At 39.4% G+C, this 24,287-nt stretch overlaps 1 protein-coding gene across 8 annotated transcripts in view; it reads right to left on the bottom strand.

The window, feature by feature from the left end:
* ZNF827 (zinc finger protein 827) overlaps positions 1 to 24,287 on the bottom strand; it is a 103,309-nt gene that overhangs the window by 20,393 nt on the left and 58,629 nt on the right. For all 8 annotated transcript variants that reach the window (XR_003992328.1, XR_003992329.1, XM_030492742.1 and 5 more), the window contains 3 exons: positions 18,259 to 18,507; positions 17,503 to 17,560; positions 12,878 to 12,981 (listed from right to left, as the gene is read on the bottom strand). Coding sequence is in view for 6 of the 8 variants with exons in the window: in XM_030492742.1 (XP_030348602.1) it covers positions 12,878 to 12,981; positions 17,503 to 17,560; positions 18,259 to 18,507 (411 nt within the window). In the remaining 2 variants the exon portion in view is untranslated. The remainder of the gene's footprint in view (positions 1 to 12,877; positions 12,982 to 17,502; positions 17,561 to 18,258; positions 18,508 to 24,287) is intronic.

Below are 24,287 nucleotides of genomic sequence, written 5' to 3'. Positions count from 1 at the left end.
CAATAGAACGATGTAAAACTCCTGACATATGCAAAGTAAGGCCCTGAGCTGTGAATTTACTGGCCAAAAAGAAGTAGTCATGGAAGAGCCCTTGTAGCTCACTGCACAGGCTCCAGTAGTTCCTTAATCATTCATAGTTACCACATTGAAGGTGGTCAGTTTGGTTTCATGACTATAGATGATGAAATGCCCAGATGGAAAATTGTTTAGTTTTTCCACGAAGGAGTTGAGACACAGCAAGAAAGGGATAGGAAGCACCAACAAATCCACTCCCCCAGAACTGTTTTTAAAGCTCATTTACCTGATCATTGTTGGCCAAGAGAACCATCAGTCCTTTCAGTAGCAAAGAGCTCCATCATCAACTTTACATTTTTGCTTTTTTAGAAATAATAACTATTGTAAATAGAACTTAAATTCTGCACCTATTGTCAGAGAAAAACCTGATAACGTGCTTTCTGTTACCTTTGCACAATGTATTTTGTTTCAATATAATGCTAGAATATTCTTCTGAAAATATCTTCATGATAACTGTAAGATGTGCCATAATGAATTTACATAAGCTCTCTTTAATTCACTCCCAAGCAGGTGGCCCTCACATTCAGCTCAACCATTTACACTGCTTGTAACTTTTATTTTGGATGCCACAACACTGGGTTCACATGAACTTATGAAAGTATAATTTACTCCTATTTTAAAACCACAATCAATTAATTTCCATAATGCCAACAGGTTTCTAGCCTTTTAATTTCTTTCCTACTATTCTGCTTAAATCACACTTCCTAAGAAACCCTTTTAAGAATCGTGCAGACACCTGTGCATATTTAGGACCACTGTGGTGAATGCACAAATTTTCCTTTTTTTAATTTCATTTTTGTCACTGTGCTGATTTCTACTTGGAAGTCCACCTGAAATAGAGGCTTTTCTTTCATAAAGTAATAACGTATCCAGGGCACTTCGCAGAGGCTAACGCTAGTACTCCCCATCCAGGATTCAGACACAAATAAAGACGAATTGACCTTTAGACTGTATTTTCTTTTTTTTTTTCAGCCTTCTGCATCCTTTTTAGTGAAACAAAAGCTGCTCTACCAGAGAAACTGGAAGCTGGTGATCAAAACCTCACCGGAGAATGCAAAATAAAGCCCCAAATGTAGACTGAGTCCCTCTTCCTGAGATGGCTGAATTAGCAAGAGCCAAAACTAGATGAAACTAACTGCCAACATTCAGCCAGATCCACCTTTCCATGTTTCAGCAAGGTGCCGGGGAGAGGTACCACTCTCCACTGTATGTGTTTGCTGCTGTAAAAGAAAACTTCTTACTGCTTTTATTGCAGATTCCCCAAGTGATAAGCAGTGAATCTGCCATTTCCTTGAAGCCCTTAAGTCACTGTTTTAAGAGATTTACCTCTTTCCCTGCTCTATTATCATAGGCACATGCATCTACTTGTGAACTATCCTCTTCTTCCTTCTGCACTACTCTCCCATCTACTTCCTGCTTAAGGTTGTATTTGCAAGGCACTAACTGGCACAACAACTGCCCCAAACTCAGCCAAAACACCCAGCAACCAGGAAGGCAAATTTGTACCCTGACTGAAATCATGCTATAGAAGAAAAAACCCAACTCTTTAAAAAAGAGTTTAAACCAACTCTTTAAACAATGGTCTTTTTATCTGTCCAAGTAGCCTGATGAATTTTGCATTGAATTTATTCTTAGGCAGACAAACATTTTAGAAGACAACCTTGTACAAGATAAGACAGGTGAGGGCTAGAGAATCCCAAGGTAACTCTAAAATGTCAGGAATGATCTGTTCCAATTCCTTTTGAAAAGCGAGAAAGTAATTTTAAAACCTGTCTTTCTATTTCATGTTGAGCTTCTATGCGGAAAAGTTTCATATTCAGGAAACAGTCTGACTCAGTGCTGATATTCACTTTTACAAAAGATTGTGGTATTAAGAAAGACAAAAGAGGATATGAAACTATAGATGGGTTTGAATAAGATGCAGAGTCTAAAATGCAGCATGCTGAGTATTTATAAACCAAAAGCCTCATCTATCAAGTCTCTTTCAAGAGGCTATTTAATCACCATTGAAGCTTTGCTACTGAATTTTTATCACAGAATTAGAGCTGGAGGGGACCTCAGGAGGCCATCGTGATTCTCCCTGGCCCAGAGGCACACCAGCCACACACCAAACACACCCATTAGTCCTGACATTGCTTGTCTAACTTACTTTTTTAAAAAGCCCTCCCATGACAGAGGTTCCACAGCCTCCTGTCACAGCTGTACGAGTGCAAAACCACTGCTGAAAAGTTTTCCTTGGTGTTTAACTTAAATTTCCTCTGTTGTCACTTAGCCTGTTATTCCTTATTCTGCTCACATGAACACAGGCAAGGTTTATTCTTTTTCTCTCAAAGCTGTCATTTTACATATTTGAATACCATTATCATGTCTCCCCTCTTTTCTTCTCCAAGTTGGTTACCATTGTCCTTCCTGAAGCCAGCTGCTGTTATTTTGCTGCTTTCCCTTCTTCCTTTCCCAAAACCCATGTTCTATCACTTCATGGCTATTCTTCACCAAGTTGCCTTCTGCCATCTGCATCAAAACACAGGTCCCTAGAACTTGTCAGACCTTGTGCTGTCTGCAATTCACCTGCCAGTAGAAGACGAGGTAGACAAAATCCCACATTTCTCATTCTGTACTTCGGGTGAGTGCAGCTGCTCAGGATGCCTTTCTCAAATCTGACCCTCACTTGCGTTACATATTTATTGTAAAACTATTTTACTTTTTGAAAAGATCACTTGCTGTTCAGTAACTACTAGAGACTCAGAAAACATACTAAAAAAATTAGAAGAGATGCCAAAACCTGCCCTGTTTGAAAGGGTAAAAAACCCAATTGCTAAGTTTTATTTTTGCACGTGGGGTGAAACAGTTACCTTTTGCCATTTTGTGTTGGATTTGATGTTGGTAATATTTCTTAATTATTAAACCAGTTAATAATTAATTTCTTAATTATTAAACCCAGCTTTTGGTTTGCTGGGTTTAATGAATGGGATCTCGTTTGGGTTTATTCTGAATGAAACCTGAAGGTATTTGTTCCAAGTACTTTGTTCTTCTGTCCTTTACCACGAAGCTGATCCTGCTTTAGGAGGAACAAACACAAAAGGCACATGAAATAAAAAAATATTTTTGCCTGTATGAGAAGACTGCACGGTATTAGAGGGGGAAAAGTTACCCTGTATAAAGGCAGCCCATAATAAAACAAGGATCACAGATTTTCAGATAGATGTCAAATGCCTTTCAAGACAGCCATTACACATGGACCTGAATGCGTATCTTTCTGTTTGTCTATTTTAATTAACACCTTTCATCTTGAAGGTCCTGTAAATAATTGGCAAAGTAATTAGTGCAGTGACTTCACAAGGAAAAGAAGTGAACTCTGTATGCCCATAACAATTCATGCAAAGTCCTGCTATTTAGCATGTGCTGTTATTGAGAGACGGACTGGCCAATTCACAAGCAGTTTTGTGTGTTCTTCAGAATGATCTGATCACATTCTCCTTAGTTGCTGTGGGAATAGCCAATATTTTTCAACTGATGGTTGAGAAAAATTAAAACATGTACAACAATGCGGCACATTATCACTTGTCTTGTTTTAGCCTAAGAATGCACTGTGCGTGTTTGAGCTAGAGACAATTTGCTGATTTGAAATTATCTGTTCTGCGTAACAGTATTTTCAGTTCTGAAGGGACTTTGTTATGAAGACTGTGTGCCTGTGCTCAGGACATAATCTCTATTACTGTATCACAGATCTACAGTACACATGCACTACCTGCAAACTGTTTGGCAGCAGACCCAGAAAAAGCTGCAAGGGAAATGTAATGCTGTAATCAGTTGCAGCCTCGTTGGTTATGATTCTATTAAATGAACCAGAAATTTGGAACCCTCTGCTCGATGTCTGTAGTGCAAAGCGGTTGTCAAGGCAGCTGGGTGCACAGTGAGAGAATGCTGCACCCAGGCAGATGATCATGGGAATGTGAAGAAAGGATGCGAGAGAGAAAAACCATGCTAGAGCCAGAACCACTGTCACGTAGTTTAGCACTGAATTATGTTGAATAAATTCTGCAAAATCTGTCTTGCTTTGGAGAACTATGCCAAGCATAGCCCACTTCTATAGCAGCCCAACTATCTCACCTTCCTAGAATCACTCTCCACAGCTTGCCAGCTATCTGTCTCTTGCTAACAGACTTCAGAGAACAACCACGACGGCTGACAGACCAATGTCTTCCAGAGAGTGCAAAGACAGAGAGCATACACCAGTCAATGAGAGCCCAAAAGACATTCTTTTTGTGTGAAGAATGAAAGTAAAATGCATGTTGGAGATACGGAACTAAAATCAGTTACTCAAATCAATCTCCCAACTCTGTCATAAAAATTTTCCTACTATCTATGAAGCTGTCATACAGGTTAGATTTGTCAGAGGAATATCTTCACTATTGTTTTTCATGCATCTGCATGGATTTTTACACAAACATACATATGCACCCACATATACAAAAGGAGAGTATCTGGTTGAATCTTGCCCCGGACAGGTACTGGAAGAGCAATGAAATGAGTGCTTTTGAGGACTGAGAACGAGACTTAGTGAGACTAAGCAAGGCTTAGTGAGTACCTACCATTGTGTTCTGCAGACATCTACCTCCCACACTGTTTTCAACAAGCACATTTCACAGAAATACAAATAGAAATGAACAGGACCAAGTGCCACTCTTCTCCACCCTGCCAGGAAGGCAACAGGGGTCAGGCATTCTCCTCATCAAGAAACTGAAGGGGATATCTAATGTCCTGAGTAGACAGAGCTCATAACTCAGACCAAAACTGAAAGCAAATAAAATGACCATAAGCACTAATAATGGGACAAAGCAGGGGAAAAAAGGTACGATATAATTCACGTGCATGTGCACTTCCTCTGCAACTATACTGGCAATAAAAATTGCTGTTCCATCACATCACAGGGATGGAAACCGCTGCCAGGATCTTGAAATATTCTTTTAGACTTTCAAAGCAGTCTGAAGTCCAGCAAATATGATTAAGGCATTGGAACATCTGTCATACAAGGAGAGCCTGAGAGAGCTAGGACTGTTATGCCTGGAGAAGACGAGTCTTGGTGGGATCTTTCCAATTTGTATAAACACCTGATGGGGGAGAATAAGAGGAAGTAGTCAGGGTCTTCACAGTGATGCTGAGTGGAAAGGAGGAATGGCACAAACTAAACCACAGGAAACTCCATTTAAGCATAAGAAAACACTCATTTTACTGTGACCGTGGTCAAACACTGGCACAGGTTGCCCAGAGGCTGCCCATAGTCTCCATCCCTGAAGATACGCAAAACCTGACTGGACACAGCCTTGTGCAACAAGCTGACTCTGCTCTGAGGAAGCGGGTGGAAACTAGGCTTCCTACCTCAAGCATCCTGTGGTTCTCTCGAAAACAATAATCCCCAGGTTCTGCTGTCCTGAATTAATTGTGCTCTTAAACCCTAGATTTCCTTTACGAATTCTAGCATTTAGGACTGTGAAGAGAGCCTTCCTAAAGTAAACAGAGGATTACCCACAATGTGAAGTTAGAGACTTTTTGGCAGATGTAAGCTAAGAAACCATAAGGAGGTGTGAATTGTTCTAATTAACTCCATGGGTACATAGCTGGGAAGCTATACAAAGGCAATTTAAATGCCAACATTTCACTGCTGTTCACTTTCGCAGAAATCCTCAGGGCTTGTGCATTTCATAGTCCCCTAAGACCTAAGGACATTTTCCAGGGTGACAGAAGTGCCAACAGTCCCCTTGTCGTGGTTTAAGCCCAGTCAGTAACTCAGAACCATGCAGCTGCTCACTCAATCCCCCCTTCCCCGCCTCTCCTCCAAGAGGGATGGGGAGGAGAATCAAAAGAATGTAAACCCCACGGCTTGAGATAAGAACAGTCCGGTAACTAAAATATAATACAAAATTACTACTACTACTACTAATGAGAAGGGAAATAACAACGGGAAAGAATATAAAGCTAAAAAGGTAAAGGAAAAAACAATAAACACAAGTGATGCACAATACAATTGCTTACCACTTGCTGACCAATACCCAGCCCAACCTGAGCAGCACTTTGGGCCTTCTGGGTAACTCCCCCCAGTTCATATACTGGGCATGACATGCTGTGGTATGGAATCACAGAATCATAGAATGGTTTGGGTTGGAAGAGACCTTCAAGACCGTCTAGTTCCAACCCCCCCACCATGTGCAGGGACACCTTCCACTAGACCGGGTTGCTCAAAGCCCCGTCCAACCTGGCCTTGAGCACTGCCAGGGATGGAGCATTCACCACTTCCTTGGGTGACCTGTTCCAGTGCCTCACTGCCCTCACAGCAAAGAATTCCTTCCTTATATCCAACCTAAATCTCCTGTTTTAGTATGAACACATTACCCCTTCTTCCTATCACTACAGTCCCTGATGAATAGACCCCCTCCAGCATCCCTGAAGGCCCTCTTCAAGATACTTCAGATACTTAATGCTCTAAAGCAGTCATGTACATATGAAATATGAATACCCCTTTGGCTAGTTTGGGTCAGGTATCCTGCCTCTGCTCCCTCCCGGATTCCCATGCCTCTCCTCACTGGCAGAGCACGAGAGACTGAAAAGTCCTTGATCAGGGTGAGTGCTACTGAGCAACAACTAAAACATGGGTGTGTTATCAGCATTGTTCTCAGACTAAAGCCAAAACACAGCACTGCACCAGCTACTTGGAAGAAGAAAAATAACTGTTGTAGCTGAAACCAGGACACCCCTACACAGAAATCAAACCCTGAAGGTGTCCCTTCATTTCTGCAGTGAAGTTACAGTGGTCTCAGGAACAACGTAAGGTAAGTTAAAAACATAAAGCCTGGCAGCAGACTAAAAGAGGTCAAGAAGGAAAATTGTCACCAGCAACTTGTGAAGAAATGGAAACTATAGTCAGATTCACTCTAACCTCATATTCAATTTATTAAAGTCATGACTTTCTTAACTAACCCAGTGATGAACCAAAATTCAGAGCTGGTTGCTGTAGATGGTTGGAGAAGTTTAGTTTGCTGCAGAGCACAGGAGACCAGAACCAAGCACAAATACTTCTGGAAAAGAGTATATATGAATGGGTACATCTGCAGGTTGGACCAGAAGAGCTCTTGCTATGTACTTTCTAGATACTTAAAGTCACACAAAATTAGAACATCAAGAGGTATATATTGACATTATAGGGTCTATAAAAAGGGATTAGGAAGACACATGCAAAATACTTCATACTAAAGAATGTGTTATCCGTGCAACGTGAACAGCTTGATTATTTATCACGTTCAAGTTAAAACTCTAACCCCTCAGGAGGTATTTTTCAACTACAGTCACAGAAGACCGTAAACAAGATTAAGTGTGGTCACAGCCACGTCAATCACACAAATGCTGAAATTTCACACGGCCGAAAGATATGGCCTTCCCTTCACCCTGCTCACATCCCAACATTCCCACAAACTATCAGAAAAATAAGGAGATTAGTTCACTACTTGCCCTGATTTGGCTTACAGTGTGGCCACACAAATGTTAGTGCTGCTGTGTTGGAGATTGTGCAGAGATGAGGCCCAGGGAGCAGGCAGATTTTCCCCTTCCAGTATATAAAAGTTACAGAGGAATTACTGCTTTAGAGAAAAGGAGGAGGCTGTGAGCATGAACAGTAACAGGAGAAATGTGTGCATCTCCTGACTAGTCCTGTAGTTCCAAACATATGAGAATCTTTGTTACACATATTACCTTAGTTCAATAAACATAAATATGGGATAATGCCACTAATTACATCATCAATAAAAATACAACTGACAGTACCAAAATGCAACATTTTTGCACTATGTTTCCAATTCTCTACTGAACCAAGTACCATGGTACTGACAAAATATTGGCTTCTGGACATTTCCAAAGAGGAAGTATGGCCAACTCTGTCATCTTACAGGCCAGTGAAGAGTATGAAGACACAGTGACAGAAGAGGCTCTGATGCATTTTCAAAAGAGTACTTGAGCACAGAGCCTTTACTGCGTTTATTTCATTGAAATAAGTGACACTGGTAAATTTATCTCTAGCACCAATGGACAACATTAAAAATGCCAGTGCTATTCATGGACTACAACTCCCCAAAACGTACATCCTCCAGTTCCAAAAGTCTATTTTAGCCATGTGAAATTCACTTAACACAATAAATAATAGTTTTGCAAGAAGTAGTAAACCTAAAAAAGAAAAAAAAATTTTGTTTTTAATTTAATTGTCTACAGAGAAGATTGTTTCAATATTCAGCACTATCAATGTGTGAAGGAGAATACCATAGGTAAATAGGTGAGAAAATAATGAAATATTATTATACTACACACAGATACAAATGGAGAAAAAATACTTCCAAAACCTCATAGCCGGAGTCTTCACCAGTATCAATAAACTGACCAGAAAAGGAATAGTGAGTATGGCTTATCTTGACTTTATGAACGCAAGTTTGATTTACAGAATGAGTCAGTGAGTTAGTGGAAAACGATTAAAACACATTGAAGATCAGCTAAGGGTCATGAACACCAGCATAAGATCAAGTTCTTAATTTATCCAGTCATCTGGACTGAACTATATAGTCTGACATAAAACTAAATTCTACTCTGTCATAAGAAGAGCCTTATAAAAGAGAAGATAAAAATGCCCCTTTAAAGAGTCTGTTTGGAATGAAAATGATCATTTTTTACTTCCTACCTTTTGCTAGGCCAAAAAAGGTCGTTTTGCTATCCTTATAGGGGAAAGCTGAAATAATTAATTTGGTTTTGATGTGACTTTGTATTAGGCATGACTTTGATACTATGGTAATTTCTAAGCAAAGTGGGTTTGATTGATGCAGACATCAATACCATTTTATTTTATTTCCATTTTTTGAGTAAAAATGAGCTTATTTGGATGGTAACAGCAATACAGACAAGTGTAATGTAACTACAACTAACTTTGTATTTTTATTAATATACAAAACACCTTCAAAAGGAAGGGAAGTAGTGCCCTAAATCCATCCAATACCTTCAAACTATGTACTATAGGAAACCACTTTCTTCCCTTCTCAGAACATTAAGAATTCACCACAGATTATCAGGGGGGTACCATAGCTTCTGCGGGGCTGTTCAGTCCTTTCCGACAGCTGTTGGAGATTTCATTGTCATTTCCTTGGCTACCAGACTTCAAATCTACTGCATGAGAATCACATCTCCTGCCTGTGATACTGCTGCTGATCAGGATTACGACACCTCTTTTTCAGGCCAAATCCATGACTATGTCGTCATTTAGTTAGTTGGGTTTTTTTTCTCCAGTGAATGCCCTGATCAGTGCATTGTTCTCACACATCTTTTAAGACGTCTTTCCTAATTATTTCATATTCTTTGGGGATCTTACATACTCAATGCCCCACAAAGAGTGCTCTTCCTCTTAAATACCTGATCTTGCAGTTTTCTTGTAAGTTTTCTTGCAGTTTTCTTATATATGAAGAGCAGTGGTTTGCACTGAGGAGGCCACTAAGCTGAAGTCTCCACGGACTGAATTTTGGACAAACCACACTTAAAAATCCTCTTTAATAGCTTCAGCACAAGAAACCCCAGCATTGCATTAGTGAAAGCAGTATCATCAACATGCAGAAATTTCAGAATATTAAAGAATCTTGAGAGCTAGAATAATAAGTGAAACAATTCAGATTACAAGGTCATAGGCTTAGAAAGTAGGAACAAGAATTTCTGTTGCATGCTGAAACCATCAGCTGAAATTGTAATGGAAAAGAAAACATGTTACTATTTGATTAGCAAATGAACTGAGAGTCATCAGCATGTTGTAATTACAAAGATCGAGATTAATCAGGAGAGGCATTTCCAATATACATATAGAAGACTGCATGCTGCTAAAAAAGTCACTGGTAAAACCTCCTGTAAAATAGCAGGTATGGTTCTACCTACTTATACTTGCAGAAATTAATTTTCCTAAACAGGCAGAAAAAGGCTACGATGTCAGTCAGGAAATGGAAACTCTATCATACTAAAAGAGACTAAAAAACATTGGCTGGCTTACTTTTCTGAAAAAGATTAGTGGGGATGTAAGATGGAACATCAGATAGTGAACATCACAAGGGAGAAGAATAATCAAAGCTGAAAGGCAGCATTGGTGAAACAACAAAACCAGAAGTTGGTGTGAATAAATTCAGGCTGAAAAGAGAGTGGTCTCAGCCCTTCAAAGGGATGAGCTTCAGAACCAGTGTTCTCATACTTAAACCTGCAACAGGTTTAAGATGGAGCTTGATAATGAATGAGATTATATAATGTTGTCACCTATTACAGAAAATAATTGAATTTGACACAAGAGATCTTACTGTCCTATGTTCCTGTCACTTTTCCCAATTCCTCGCAGCTAGGGTGCCAAGAAGTCTGCAGACAGAAAGTTGGCAGGAGTCTGGGGATACAACCACCCATACTGGTGCTCTCTTGGAAAGCAGCACTACGTACGTGGGGTTCAACCAAGGCCACCCAAGACCAAGTGGCAGCAAAGGCTTCCTCATGCCACCCTGCCTGCCTGAGTCAAGTCTGGTTGTAGAAAGCCAGCACAGAGCAGCAACTCAGGCCCCATGCTTGCTCATCAGACTCTGCTAGCTGTGGTGACAGTGGCACAGAGTTGCCTTTTTGGCTATGAGTACTGCTTAATGAAGGCTCTTGCCCAGGAGCAGTAAACCTACTTGGATCTTAGTTGACGACTTGAAGATAACACTGGACTGCAAATTTTCTGTCATTTTCTTACGCTGTTCTTTTCTACTTACTATCCTCTTTCAGGGATAAAATAACCCAAAACAAATCTCAAGTGAAAGCACATATACCATTTGTCCACAGGACACCACATGCACATTTTCACAGCATTTTCTCTTACATCCCGTTGTCAATTACAATGGTTTGTTACTGTTTCTATACACTGCTTTCTTCAGGAATAAAGTTTCTTCTGAGTTATCCATAGCACTACAGAGACTACTTCTTCTTGCAAGGCTGAAACTAGTAGGAAATCTACCTATGGGTATTCTGCTGTTCTTTTACATGAATATCACATTTGTAATTGATTAAAAATTTAAACCACATTCCTGGTGCTACTGTAAAGTTACCCTTCAGGTCCAAGGATTTATTATTAAGCTGAGAAAAATCAACAGGGCTGCTGAATGACACGGCTGTTCCAAAAATAAAAACTAAGCAGAAACTGGCATTTTTCATTTTCAGTATACATGCTGCTATTACATATCAGAGTCTTATACTCACAGAGAAATATGTATTATATGTAATACACAGACCTATCAAGGTAGTACTTATATTCCATAAGACAGATTATGGGGCAGCACAGACATACAAAACCCAGTTCCTAGAAGCCATTCTAACACTCCAGGATGTCCTGACCAGCTAGATACTTTACATCTTTCAAGTGTAAGATTAAACATGTCACCAAAACCCAACCACAGTTTTAGTGGCCTCACTTAAAATGAAGTCTTACAGAGAATTAAAATTCTTATACATTCATCTTGGTATGATGTAAGAATATTGCTACTAGAGGCCATGTCCTCTGAGGTATCGAGCACTGCCTGAGGAGTCTAAGAGTTCTCGTCTTTCATCTGGGTATATGAATATTCCATGTTATGCCAAGGTCAAAAGCCAGGATTGAAGTGCTAACCCGGTTTACATTTTAATACTTAAAAGCACCCACACGTGATCTGCATCTCCTCACCCAGAGTTACAAAATCCACTACTTCCTTGCAAAAGTGTGGCTCAGGCTAGCTTGAAGACCCTTGTCCTTATGCTACAAATCTTCTTTTTCTTCCTGTTATGCATATTTACCCTTAGACAACATCTAGCTCTTACCCTCATCTGCCACTTCACAAGCTGTCAAATGACTATTCAAGCATTAAAAAAAATGAAGGGTCTGTTAAGTTGTAAATTAAGTGACAGTCTATAGCTGAAAATTAGCAGTAACATGCCCAAATCTTTATTGATTGCTAAGAAAAGGTGAATAACCCTCCCTATGGCTGGCTGTGTAATTACTGACCTTTAGAACTGAGAGCAGTTAATTTAAGAACAGATAGCAGTGAACTAGCAAATGACTTATTTTGCAACAGGACAGTAAAGGCACCTATCAAGTTTTTGTCAGTGCCACCCTGAATAGTACTGTTACATGCCTTTATTTTCCATTTTAATGCAGAATATAACCCAACCTACACCTAGACATAAAACGCCTGTCAGCTAGTGCAGAATATCAGTGGAAATGTACCTTCAAATACTGAGACTTTTCAGTATATTTTAAGAACTCCCTATCTTTCCAAAAAGGTTTTAAATTACTGTTAAAGGCAGGAATATTGTATTGCCAAGCTCAGCCACTGTGATACATGTAGTGCAAACATTTCATCTGTACTCTGAGAGATGGAGGTGGAAATGGCCAGTAACAGGAGAATAGCAGATAGTAATCTGACATCAGTCAAGTTCCTTTACATATGGGAGACACACACACAAAACCCCCAGCCTCTGTTAATACTGCTGAGTTTAACCTGTTATAGACTCTAGCAGAATTCATGGAAATAGCAGTTTAAAGACTATTAATAAAAATGCTTCACCAATATATAACTTTTTTCTTTTTATTCTTAATAAGAACCATTTACTGTGATGGAGAGATTGTGGCCTTTTGACAAACCAGACCACATCTTAACAGCACTGGTCAGGTGGTGGAGTTTCCAGTCACAAAATTTTAAAAAGGTATATTAGCTGGAAGTAATGAAAGAAGAAAGTATCTGACCTGGTGCAGATGTCCTTCCATGAAGAGTAGTGTCATTAGGCAGGAGATCTTTCGAGTTGGAAGTGAACGGTGATTGTCTAAATGTGTCTTCAGAAAAGAAAGGGCTATAGGAAAAAATAAAATGTCTTTTCGTACACAAAATAGTAGTTAACATAAGAAGTAAACATGATTTTTGACCCTATCATCTTAATATTATAACAAATACCACCTTGTTAAAAGCCCTGTTTCATTTACAGAATTCATGCTGAAAGATACGCAGACTGTGAGGCAAGGTGGGGAGAAGAGGTATGCCTTGGTAAAATTGCATCTCAGTGTGAAAACTGAAGTAATCCCAAAAGGCTTTTACCTACAATTCAACATCTCAGATTTGCTGTATCACAATACAATCTGCATCATTAAAATTAATCCTTCAAAAATTTGTATTCTACTGTTGTATCTGGAGAGGGAAATCAGGAAAAGTGGAAAATATTATTATTTAATAATACAGTATATAGTTATTATTTTTTAAAACAAAACTTTTCAAATGTCAGGTTAAACATGACATTCCGCGAATGAAATGAATATGTTTGATTTTGAAAGCATGAGTTTGATTTTGAAAGCAGGAAACAATTCATATAAGCTAACTGAATAGTTACTTCCCAAAGAGTATTAAGTGCAAAACCTATCAGCTATTTGACTCCAAAAACCATAGCATGCTTTGTTTTTAATTAACAGGCAGTAAAAAGTCAGTTTCAATAATGAATTGGCATTTCTGTCAGTTTTCTGTTTTCTGGTCAATTAAAGATCATAACAGAAACAAGAATTCCTCGTCTACAATACAGACAGACATCATTAAGAGTATACATCAAAAAATTCAAAATGGAAAAGGGCAGTCTTTCTTGGAAAACTGTTTACTAAGGCAGTGTACTTCATCTGCATGCAAACTATCAGTTTCTTCTAAGCAAAATGAGAATTACATTAAACATGATCTCTCTCATACTGAGAATCCTTAACAAGCTGCTGTATAGTAGATTATTTTAAAGGTGTAGGACAGGAGGCCAGCTCATTTCAACAGCCTGTTCTTATCCAATAACCTTTTCAGGATAAAGCGTGTACTAAGAGGTCTTACAAAGCATTGCACAGTGGGTAGTCCAGATCGAGAAAGTACATGCCAGTAGCACCAACCAAGTTGACCCTACCAGTCCAGATACTCAAGGTGTCAATCTAAACGACGACATTTGCGTAAGTTTTTCCTCTTAGAGTTTTTCTGCAGAAGGTGAACAAGGTGTTCCCCACTGAGCCACCTGTATTCTGTCAGATCTCTTCTGTCTTTAGGAAAGTTGCTGTTAATTAGTTAACATGATGATGTAACACTTTTGTCAATCACGTCATTTGATTTCTCATTAAGTTTTGTGGCCATTATTCATTTTGTGCTGTTCCATATGTGACAGTTAGTGGGATATTTTGGTATTTCTACAAAAGGTTGAACATAACCATAAACACAGTCAGCGTTAGGTTGTGTTGCAGGTGAAGGTGTGCAGCTGCCCCAAACCTGAACAGTTCAGTGTTTGCAGATAGCTGAACAATGCATAATACTCAAGAAAACAAGTGATCAGGATAAAGCAAAACAGCTCTAGACCACATGTGCAAAAACTTTTTCGAAGACTTACGCTTCTACTCAGGGGTGACATAATATAAAACAGACTGACGCTGTATAAAAATATGGCATCATTTATTGCAACATTCCTCTCATTGCTTTAATAACGATTTGAAAGAAAAACACCAATAAAAAAAGTTTTATTACTGTTGTAACTCTTCAAAATCTTGTAATCCACTCAGGTTTCCATGTTGGCCTTCTTGCTTCTGCCTTAGATTCAGTCACTGGGACACTGCTCATTGCTGGTTCTAAGCAAAATGGACAATGCAAAGCTTATCTGTTTAAAGGCTAGGCCATATATCACAAGCAGGTTGCTGTTGAAGACTACATCATGTTGTGTCCCAAGGATTTCCCTCTCTGCCATCGGCCTCTGGTGAATTACAGAACCGTCCTCGGATACCTCTTTTCTGCCTTTCTCTAGAATGGCAGCTGAGCCTCTTCAGTGTTGGCCCTATTATTATTTTAATTTCAGCAGATATGTCCTCCAATTCCCAGCGCAAAGTATAGGGGGAGGAGCTCCTGCTTCATAGTAAGAAATGACACAAATTGTTCTCAGTGTGCAAAGTCCCTTCAGATGAAGATCAAGCTTTAGGATTTTTTTTCTGGCTGCACTTTTCCAGTTTTATGGCTACACAGTTCTCTAGATGAAAGCAACTTATCTTGGCATCTTATGCTGGCATATTCCCTTCAAGATCATTTGCTTCTCCACTTTCTGTCTTCTTATCACAGATGGCAGGCTCTACCATCTCTCTCAGCCATTGAACTGTGAGGAATCCTTGCCAATTTCAGCTGCTTAAGCAAAGTCATATGCTCGCAAAGTCCAGGAATACTCACAGGAGGAATAGCAACAGATAGGTGACAATTAGAAATGTTAATATGGAGTAAGACAGCAAAAACTGCTTGTGTATCTCATCTTGCTGAGCTTTGCTGATTTAAGACTCACCAACGACACAGCTTAATCTTTCCGCTCCCCAGATACTCACAGGTGGATAACACTGACCTCACCTTGGCTCTCTGCAGCTGTCAGGTTGTGATTCAACAACTGTGTTTCAAATGCCTTTCTGTCATTACTCCAGATGTAGGTTGGTGAGCCAAACTGCACCACCACGTTTTCTTGATGCAGTCTGCGTGCCTCTATCCTCCACTGGCTGCTCCATCACATTCTATTTTTGAGAAGGCGTCATACCCTTACCAGTAAAGACTTCCAGCTGTTTGGCTGGTTTTGGGTGGTTTGTTTATTGGCAAGGTCTTTCAAGTCGATCTGTTTGAATTGATAGGATTTAGTACGCTGACTCACTTCCCCTTAAGAAGCTCTTCTCATTCATGTCTTCTTCTGTTGATAGATAGGTAAGATAAGAAAAGCACCCAGAAGAATTGAACCAGGCACTTGGTATTTCATGCTCTGATGGTTAGCAGCCATTACCAGGACTTCTCAGTAAAACTCAGTGCAAGTTTGACAAGAGGCAACTGTGCTACACTCTGAACAGTTGGCAGCCAGAAGAAGGGGAACTTGTCTTTGAACTGTCCTCAACCTTTCCAGCTTGAATTACCTTTGATAGATCCAAAAGCAGCTCTGGATTCTCACACCAGTCCTGCCGGTAACATCATGAGACACTGAAATCTATTTTCAACTATTTGTCACACCCTCCCTGCAATGCACACCGGATAGTTAATGAGTAGCTGGACAACATATGCATTTATCTCCATATGTATCTCTCAGACTTATGCTTTTTAAGTAGTCACAGGAGGGCTTTGCAGGCTGCATATCCCACAAATTCCCAAACAAGCAAACATGGGAAGCATTCACAGAAGCCAGAAGTTAAAAGCTCAATTTAATTATCTTTCAACTTGTACCATGAAAAAGTCCCTAATGTAAGTTTACTGAGATGGTCAGTTTATTAAAACCAAATTATTTATTTATTGCAGTTACCATGAAATGAATGGGACAGACCTAGGAATTTAAGAACAACGTATTTTAGAGATCATTTCTTATGCAACTGAAATGCTTTTCAATTTCTGCCTGGACAAAGTTGTCTTAGCAGGCACTGCACATGCTGGGAACTTCTGTAGAAGGGGCTGAAGAGGCACAGAAAGTCTTTCTCTATCTTTGAAGGAACTCTTTGTCACTTCAGTGTGCTCAGTCTCCAACCCATCCACAATGATTAGGGAACTTCTGGGTAGGAAAGAATACTTGCCTACTTTCAGGTAGGAACTCTTGCCAATTCCTGCCTACTCCTCACCATGGGCTCCTAAATTTTTGCCAATTCCAGCTACCACTTATTACATAAGAGCTTTGAATTTTCCCATAGGGACACCTCACTTTGCTGCTCACGTATATATAAACAACTCGCGGGCTTGTTCCCAGCAACAATACTGTAAAGTGCGTATTTCTTTAACAGCACGTGCTATAATTGGATCATGTTTTTAATTCCCAGATAATTTCATTCATCATATTAATGTGACTGTAATCTGTAACAAATGTTTCATTAGCATTGTCTTACAGTCTGACTTTTAAAAATTCATCTCTGAAAGGCACTGAGACGATAGAAATACTAAAATGAAATTTTATTAAAGAAATCAAGTTTGACAGAAGACTGAACCAAAATCACCTCTTCCTACATTGGTCCATGTCTTAAAATCCAGTTGTCAGCCTGCTCTTCCCTCAAGCACTGCATGTACTATGCAGTTTCTTTTAAGTTTCAGTTTTTGTAGAAAAAAAAAATTGGGAAAAAAAAAATAATTCTCAAAATGATGTGTGAATACTTGATCAGAGTCAATTTGGGTTCAAATGCCCTTTTTCTAATGAACTCTAAGCAATCAGATCCATAAGTGTAATTTTTCAGATATAAGTTACATTACTCATGAAAATAACTTACATTTGTAATATCAGGTCACACTTGCAGGAGACAGACATATTTAAGTTCACAAGGCAAAACGAAGCAATGCCATTTACCCTACAGCTTTGCAGATAACAACGGACTGTACTTACCTGGTTGTAGTTCTGATGGTGTTATCTTTATTGTGGTTGTGCTCTTTGCTCACCTTTTCTGCAGAGGAACATACATGGGTTTTTGTGATTAGCATATATCATATTTTCCCTATCAGGTTCTATTCAACAGAACTATTTTAATGCTTTCTGATAACAGCATAACCCACAGTAATATGGGGTAAATGGTTACAGCATGATTCGAGAATGGGCATAATTTTATTTAAACTAGCACCAACAAATTTTTTCAGCTTCCTAATTCGGTGTTAGAGCTTCATGCAAAGTGTGCAATACAAGCATTCATTAAACACAGTGCTGATATCATTGCCTTTATGTAATAGCTGAGGTTCACTTTGTTAAGAGAAATGGACAGTGCAGCCCCAGAAGCACTGCATGCTGCAGCCACTGCCCCTAAGCCAGTAGCTACCATCTATAGGCTCTTCTATACTCCAAGACCTGGATCAACCAGTTGTCACAAAATTATTTAATTAGCTTTCAAAAACACAGGAGTTGAACTCTGGCTTTTCCAGTTCAGTTCAAATATTGTGAACCTGACCTGTCACAGTGCTTTAGAGCATATGCTAACTAATGGGGGACATTTGGCAAGGCTTTTGCATTCCTAATGTGAGGGTAGAAGGGCTCTAATTCCTATTACTTTTCAGCCATAGCAATCTCACACTTTGATAGCACCTTAATGGTTATAACACAATCTTTTTTTGATCTTTAAGTTCAACTTTCTACTTTTTCCACTGCTTTTACCTGATAACTGGAAGAGCAGCTCAGATGCCATCTTCACTGATATGTCTTGGCTGAACAGATTTCTTTCTGGGAGCACACGGCCTTCTGGTGCCTTCTGTACGTGTTCACTAATGTCTCGCCCTAATAAAGTGCTGTAGCCAACATTCTGGCTGGGTTGGCTGGGTGACACTGAAGCCTGCGAATCATGAATGTCAACTTCCATTGGTTCTTCCTTTATCTTTACCATCTGGGTTTCCTTGTAACTCTCAGCTGCAAATACGTATTTAAAAAAATAAACAACCACCACAATTATTTAATTAGGCTACAATTTTTCAGAGTACTCAAAGCAGGAATCACAATTACAACGTTATAATTTGTATACCGTAGCACTGCAAATGGTAAGGGCAGCAAGCAGCTGACTGCTACAGTATTCTTTTGGGGGTTATAAATAGAAGCAATCTCTTGAAAATAATTTTTCAAACTAGAGAGCAGGAAACAGTTGTGTATTTGTAAATATGAGAGTTATGTCACTTTCTATGAATACTGGGTGATCATACACCAGTTGTGAAGCTTTGTTTTTATTTATTAAATCAAATTGCAACTACACACCAGCTCTCCAAAGGTGGGCACTAAAGACCTCTTACAAACTCTAAATCACTCATCTGCTCCTCTTCTGCCCTCTCTCTCTTTTATGGAAAATTCCAGACAACTGTGTGAAGAACTGGTTTGTTTTATCTGCATATGCTTTCAAGATGAGAGAATTATTCTGGGGCCCATGCTTTTCTGAAGTCTAATTTTGTAACAAGCATATATATTCCCTTATACATTACAAGATCCAGTAACCTCAATGACCAGTTTCTGTAAGCCCATATCCTTCCCTCCTTGCCTTCCTCTCTGGTGTCTTAGGCCTAGCAAACAAAACCATAGTCTAGAAGCCAGTTTGTAGTTCACTTTCTATGCTTGAGATTCCTCAGGCGTTGCTGAATGTTCTGGTTTGGCTGCAAGGCAAGTGATCATTTTTTCTTCAGAATAAAAGCTCTGAAATCTCAAAATCAAGGCTCCAAGATCATTTGCCTCCCACACCCCAAACACCTATACAGCCCTTATGATTCAGACTTTCTGCTGTTGGTGTGAAAGTTTCAAACACCACTACACCTTTTGTTTTCAATTACCCAACATTACAATGAATCTCAGCACCAAAACATGGATTGGTAATTCCCAATAACTAGCTAGTCAGCTTGTTGGTGCCACGTAGTCTTTAGCCAAACCAAACAAAATCTCTTTAGCACAAGGGCATATGCATTCCACCTAAGAGTAAACTGATGTGTGTCATCAAGTCCTTTTTCATTCCCCTGGTTTCTCCCTCTCCCCATATTCCTGTTGTTCTTAAGTGGAGGGAAAAAAAAAAAATTGAAGCCAGGAGATAAAAGGCACTTGGATATGTTCCAGGGACAATTTACATGAAGTGCTTTCAATCTTTCCTTGTGACATTTTTTAATCCTTAAACATATAAACAATGATAAAACCCTTTGCCATCTATGATCCACTAGACACATTTCAGACTTCAGATATCTTCATAAAGAATTCTCAACTGAAGACAAGTTAGAAATACAATATAATCCCTTTTTATCCTAGTAAGCAGGTTTTTCTTTTTTTAAATTTATTTTTATTTAAAGCTTCCATTAGCCTCTTATTATAAAACCACAGAACACTGCATCCGTGTTCAAAAGTGTAAAAATAGCATGCTGTGCATTGAAAGTGAACACAGAACAGCAAAGGAACGCATCAGGTAACACTGTCAATCAAAAGCTCAGGTAACTCCACAAACAAATGAGTTCTTCAGATGTCTAAGAGACCGAGCTCTGCACCCAGCTGCCAAATTCAGGTGCAGAGTCAAGCTGACCTTTGCTGCTCTCTCTGCTTTTAAAATATTCTTTCTATTTCTGTTCTTGCTCCACACAGTTTAATTCCTGGTCCTGCAAATGCTTTTGTATCAGACAAACTGATCTGACCCCAACTAAGGCAAGAGTCAAGCAATACTGATGACCTTCTCCCCCTTATAATCAGCTAGCACTCCAACTGCCCTTAACTAAAATTTACATATTTGATCATTTCCTTTGACCTTTATCTTCCCAGCTGCACCCTTCTGATCTGACAGAATGTCCCTGCCAAATATGAATCCTGTCATACCCCGATTCCCAAAAGCAAACACACAGAACATTGAAGGAGGGTCTTTATGATAATTTGACAAGAGCTAATGAAGGGGAAACATAGTCAGTCTGTCCCATGAGCAGCAATCAGAGGCATACAACCCAGCTGTGCTAGATTTTGTGCTGGCAAAAGACTGTAATTAAGGTTATTCCCATACCCATCTCACCACACAGGCACAGTCAAACTGCAAATTCTTGAAGATTGTTTTCCCTTCTGTGCTACAGACAGTGGAATACATTTGTGGAGTAAGGTGATACCCCTTATTTCCTTACTTAGGTATCTCACATGGTCATAGCGCAGCTAAAGTTTTTCAAGTCAAGGACTGGTACACCGAAAGGTCTCCTGGTTCAAATAATTAAAATCATGATAGCTTTGGCTTCTTTCCACTTTTGCATTTCTCCTTGAATAAATGGGCTAGGTTAAATAAACTGCAATGTATCAGAATACAATGTCAGCACACAAGAGTCATTTTCTTCATGTCAGATTTTTATAGAAGTACAGACATCTAATTCCTAGCAAAAGTCAGCATGGGATAAAGACTTAAGTAGCTCTAAAGTATCCAGACCGTGATCTCCTAAACACGGTCTGCTATTCATTCAAAACTAACCTGGATGAAGCTCAGAACAACAGCAAGGCAGTGAACGCAGCTCATCTGGCAGAAAACGAACTAAATCACCTAATGCGCGTTTTTCTGCTGTTAACTTTGTGAAACGGAAAGAGCTTAACAAAATGAGACAAAATTACTGCATACACGGATGTACTATCATCAAGCCACAGAGATCCTGTTTCTTTACAGAGCGGTAGGACTTTTAATCAGCTGGTCTATAGAAGCCTCAATGAACTTCATCATATTCACATTGAGTGAGACAATTTTCCACATCGGATATGAAAAATGCAGTATTGGACAGGCTCGTTCCAGGAGAAAGTAATTTCTTCCACAGCTTTCAGGTTCTCTGGCATTCACAAGTGCAAGGAATTGTAAAGTAGTGGCACTTGCTAAAAAACCCAAACAAAACAGAAACACAGAACGATACTTGTGCGACCTAAAAGCTCAGGGTACAGAATTCACTCCTAATGGCCTGACACTGTCAACTGAAGAAGGTGTAGCAATATGACCGTCTCTGAAATTTAGTGTTAAAAATGCCTCTCTACAGCCTAGGACAGAGATTGACAGGTTTTAGAAAGAGCTTAGTCAAGCTACTTCTCAGAAAGTTGGGACTACCACAATTCTACGCAAGTTGCACGCAAGTTGCACACAAGTTTGCAATGTGCCCTTGTGGCAACCAAGGCCAACCACGTTCTGGGCTGTATTATCAAAACTGTACCGATCAGGAGGAGAGTCTTACCCTCTATTCTGCACTTATGAGACTGCCTTTACAGTACTGTCCCCCATTTGGGGCTCACCAGTAGAGGTGACATCCTGGGGCATGTTCAGTGGAAGGCTGCCAGTATAGTTAGGGGACTGCTGCAAGACATCAGAGGAGAAAGCTAAGAGAACTGGGTTTGCTCAGTTGCTCATATTTGCTGAAATGCCCATCAGCTTTACAAATCAACTTTATGAATCAACTTAGACAAGAAAGCCTTTCCCATATGTCTCATAAATTGGACTCATGTACTAGTTTTCACAATCAAGCAGACAGGGGTAACTAGTGGGTCAACTTGTACCGACTTCAAAAGCTTTCAGTATGAAGAATCAGGCATTTTGTTATGCTAATTGTTCTGATTTGCTAGAAATAAATATGCCCTAAAACAGCTTAAATAAAACCTCAGAGGTAGGGAACAGTTGGCGAGCCCTGAAGGTTCTGCTAGAGACACAACAAGTAACATCTGACGTTCCCTAGGGCGCTGTGCTTGATGCTTTATTTTGCTAGTTTGGTTTTTTTGTTTTTTTCAAACTGCTGTTTTATGTAAGACAATGTCAATGGGCTTTGAATCAATGTAACAAGGTCTTGCATTTTAAAAAAAAATCATTAAACGGATCATATTTGTTAAAGTGGCACCCCTGAATTTTGCAACTACGGAGTAGTTTCACAAAAATGCAAGCCAACAACAACAGAAAAGGAGCAAATTAAAGCAACAGACTAATTTGAGTTGTGACAAGACATGCATCTGCTGCTCCTCCAATTAAATGGTAGGATTATGGTGGTTACCTGAAAGACCCTACCTGCAGAACACCGCCAATCCCTCAAAACATAGATCAAGAAGCATTTGATAAAAAGTCTACATGTGCAGTAAATTGTTATTTCACAACATATTCCAATCTATCCAAATCTCCCAGTTCAAGAAAATTCTAGTCTAGCATTTCTGCAGCAAGCTGTACTTTTGCAGAGCGCCTGGCTCCAAGTCTCCTGTCTTTACAAGCTGACTCTTCAAAGGCAAAGTGTCTGCAAGAGGCCCTTCTGCAAATACTGTGCATCTATAACCCCCTGACACTTTGCCCACTTTCCATAGCTTTGTAGCCACTCCCACCTGGATGAACATCATCAAGGAATAGCAGCAAAGCAAAGAATCGGGGAGGGAGGAGGAGGTGGTGGTGTTTAAACTCTTTAATGACAATTCCTAAATAATAAAATAAATAAAAATAAATCCAGAACATCAAATGAAGTACATTTGAACCACAGACATTATGATTTCTTATTATGCCAAATTATCTAATCTTTTGAATTGAGATGGTTTTCATTAAATGTCAAGATTACCCGGATGTGGGAAAAGAGAATATGAATTGCAATAACTTAAAGATGTTGTATAGCATCTACTGAAATAAAAGCTAGCCTGTGTTAGTAGAAGGTACTTGTTTTTCTGTGATTTTTGTGTTTTTGTGGTTTGTTTTTTTTTTAAGATCTATAGGCAGAAAAAAACCTTAGACTTTGCAGACTTCCATTCTTTCCACCCTATACTTCTCCTGTGAATGGGCAGTATTTTTTCACTTTTTTCCTCCTTTTGGACTTAGACATTAATGTTGTAATGTAACCTGGTAAACCCCATCAATAGGTAAGAATCCATTGCTAGTTGAGTTCTTTTGGGATTATGTTATTATGCAGATGTCATGGAAAAACTTATTAGATGTACCATGGCCTGATATGAACTTCATGTAGTACAGCACTGCCAGGAGAGTTTCAAAACCTTGGAAAAAAAAAATCTGGAGCCTGACACATTGCAATAATAAATCTATCTATCTAGAAACTTGTATCTTTTTCTATACTGTAAATAAAACACAGCTTCACTCTAACCATTCACAATCAATTTCACATTCCTGTTGGTTAAAAACAAACAAACAAAACACCCAACAAAAAACACCTGGCTAGTAGCAGGATGTAATCTGGTGATGTGACTTGCTATGGCTTGCCATCTCTCTAATTCCCATCGAGTCTTATTTTGGGTCATACATTTCCCCACTTTCTTTTCTGGGCTTCTACAGAGGCACCTGCTGCTGCCCAGAGCTTTCTAATGAGCTATTTAGAGAGCAACGAACAAAAAACTTCCCTGTATTTTCACTCTTCTGCCCATTATCAAGGCTCTCTAAGCAGGGATGAGAGCACTCTTGACAGCTCCCCTGCAATCTAGGTACTGAGACTCTTACAAGGTCCTGACAACAGCAAACTCCAAAGACAGCAGCCTACCTCCACAAAAGTGCTTCCCAGAACAGTCCACAAAGTTATGAAAAAGAAATATACAGCAAGGTTAGTTTCTCTCTCCCCATCTCACCCAAAGAATGCAGTAATGTTCTTTTTCTTCACCATAGTAACAATGAATCAAAAGACTGCCAACTCAACCCACTAAACCTGGAAAGATTTTATGACTGCTACGAATAATAGCTTACTAGCCATGGACTCGTTTTT

This window comes from Strigops habroptila, chromosome 7 (assembly GCF_004027225.2).
Source record: "Strigops habroptila isolate Jane chromosome 7, bStrHab1.2.pri, whole genome shotgun sequence".
NCBI lineage: Eukaryota > Metazoa > Chordata > Aves > Psittaciformes > Psittacidae > Strigops > Strigops habroptila.
Note: the sequence above shows the minus strand (reverse complement) of the source record. Positions and strands in the feature narration are given on the sequence as shown.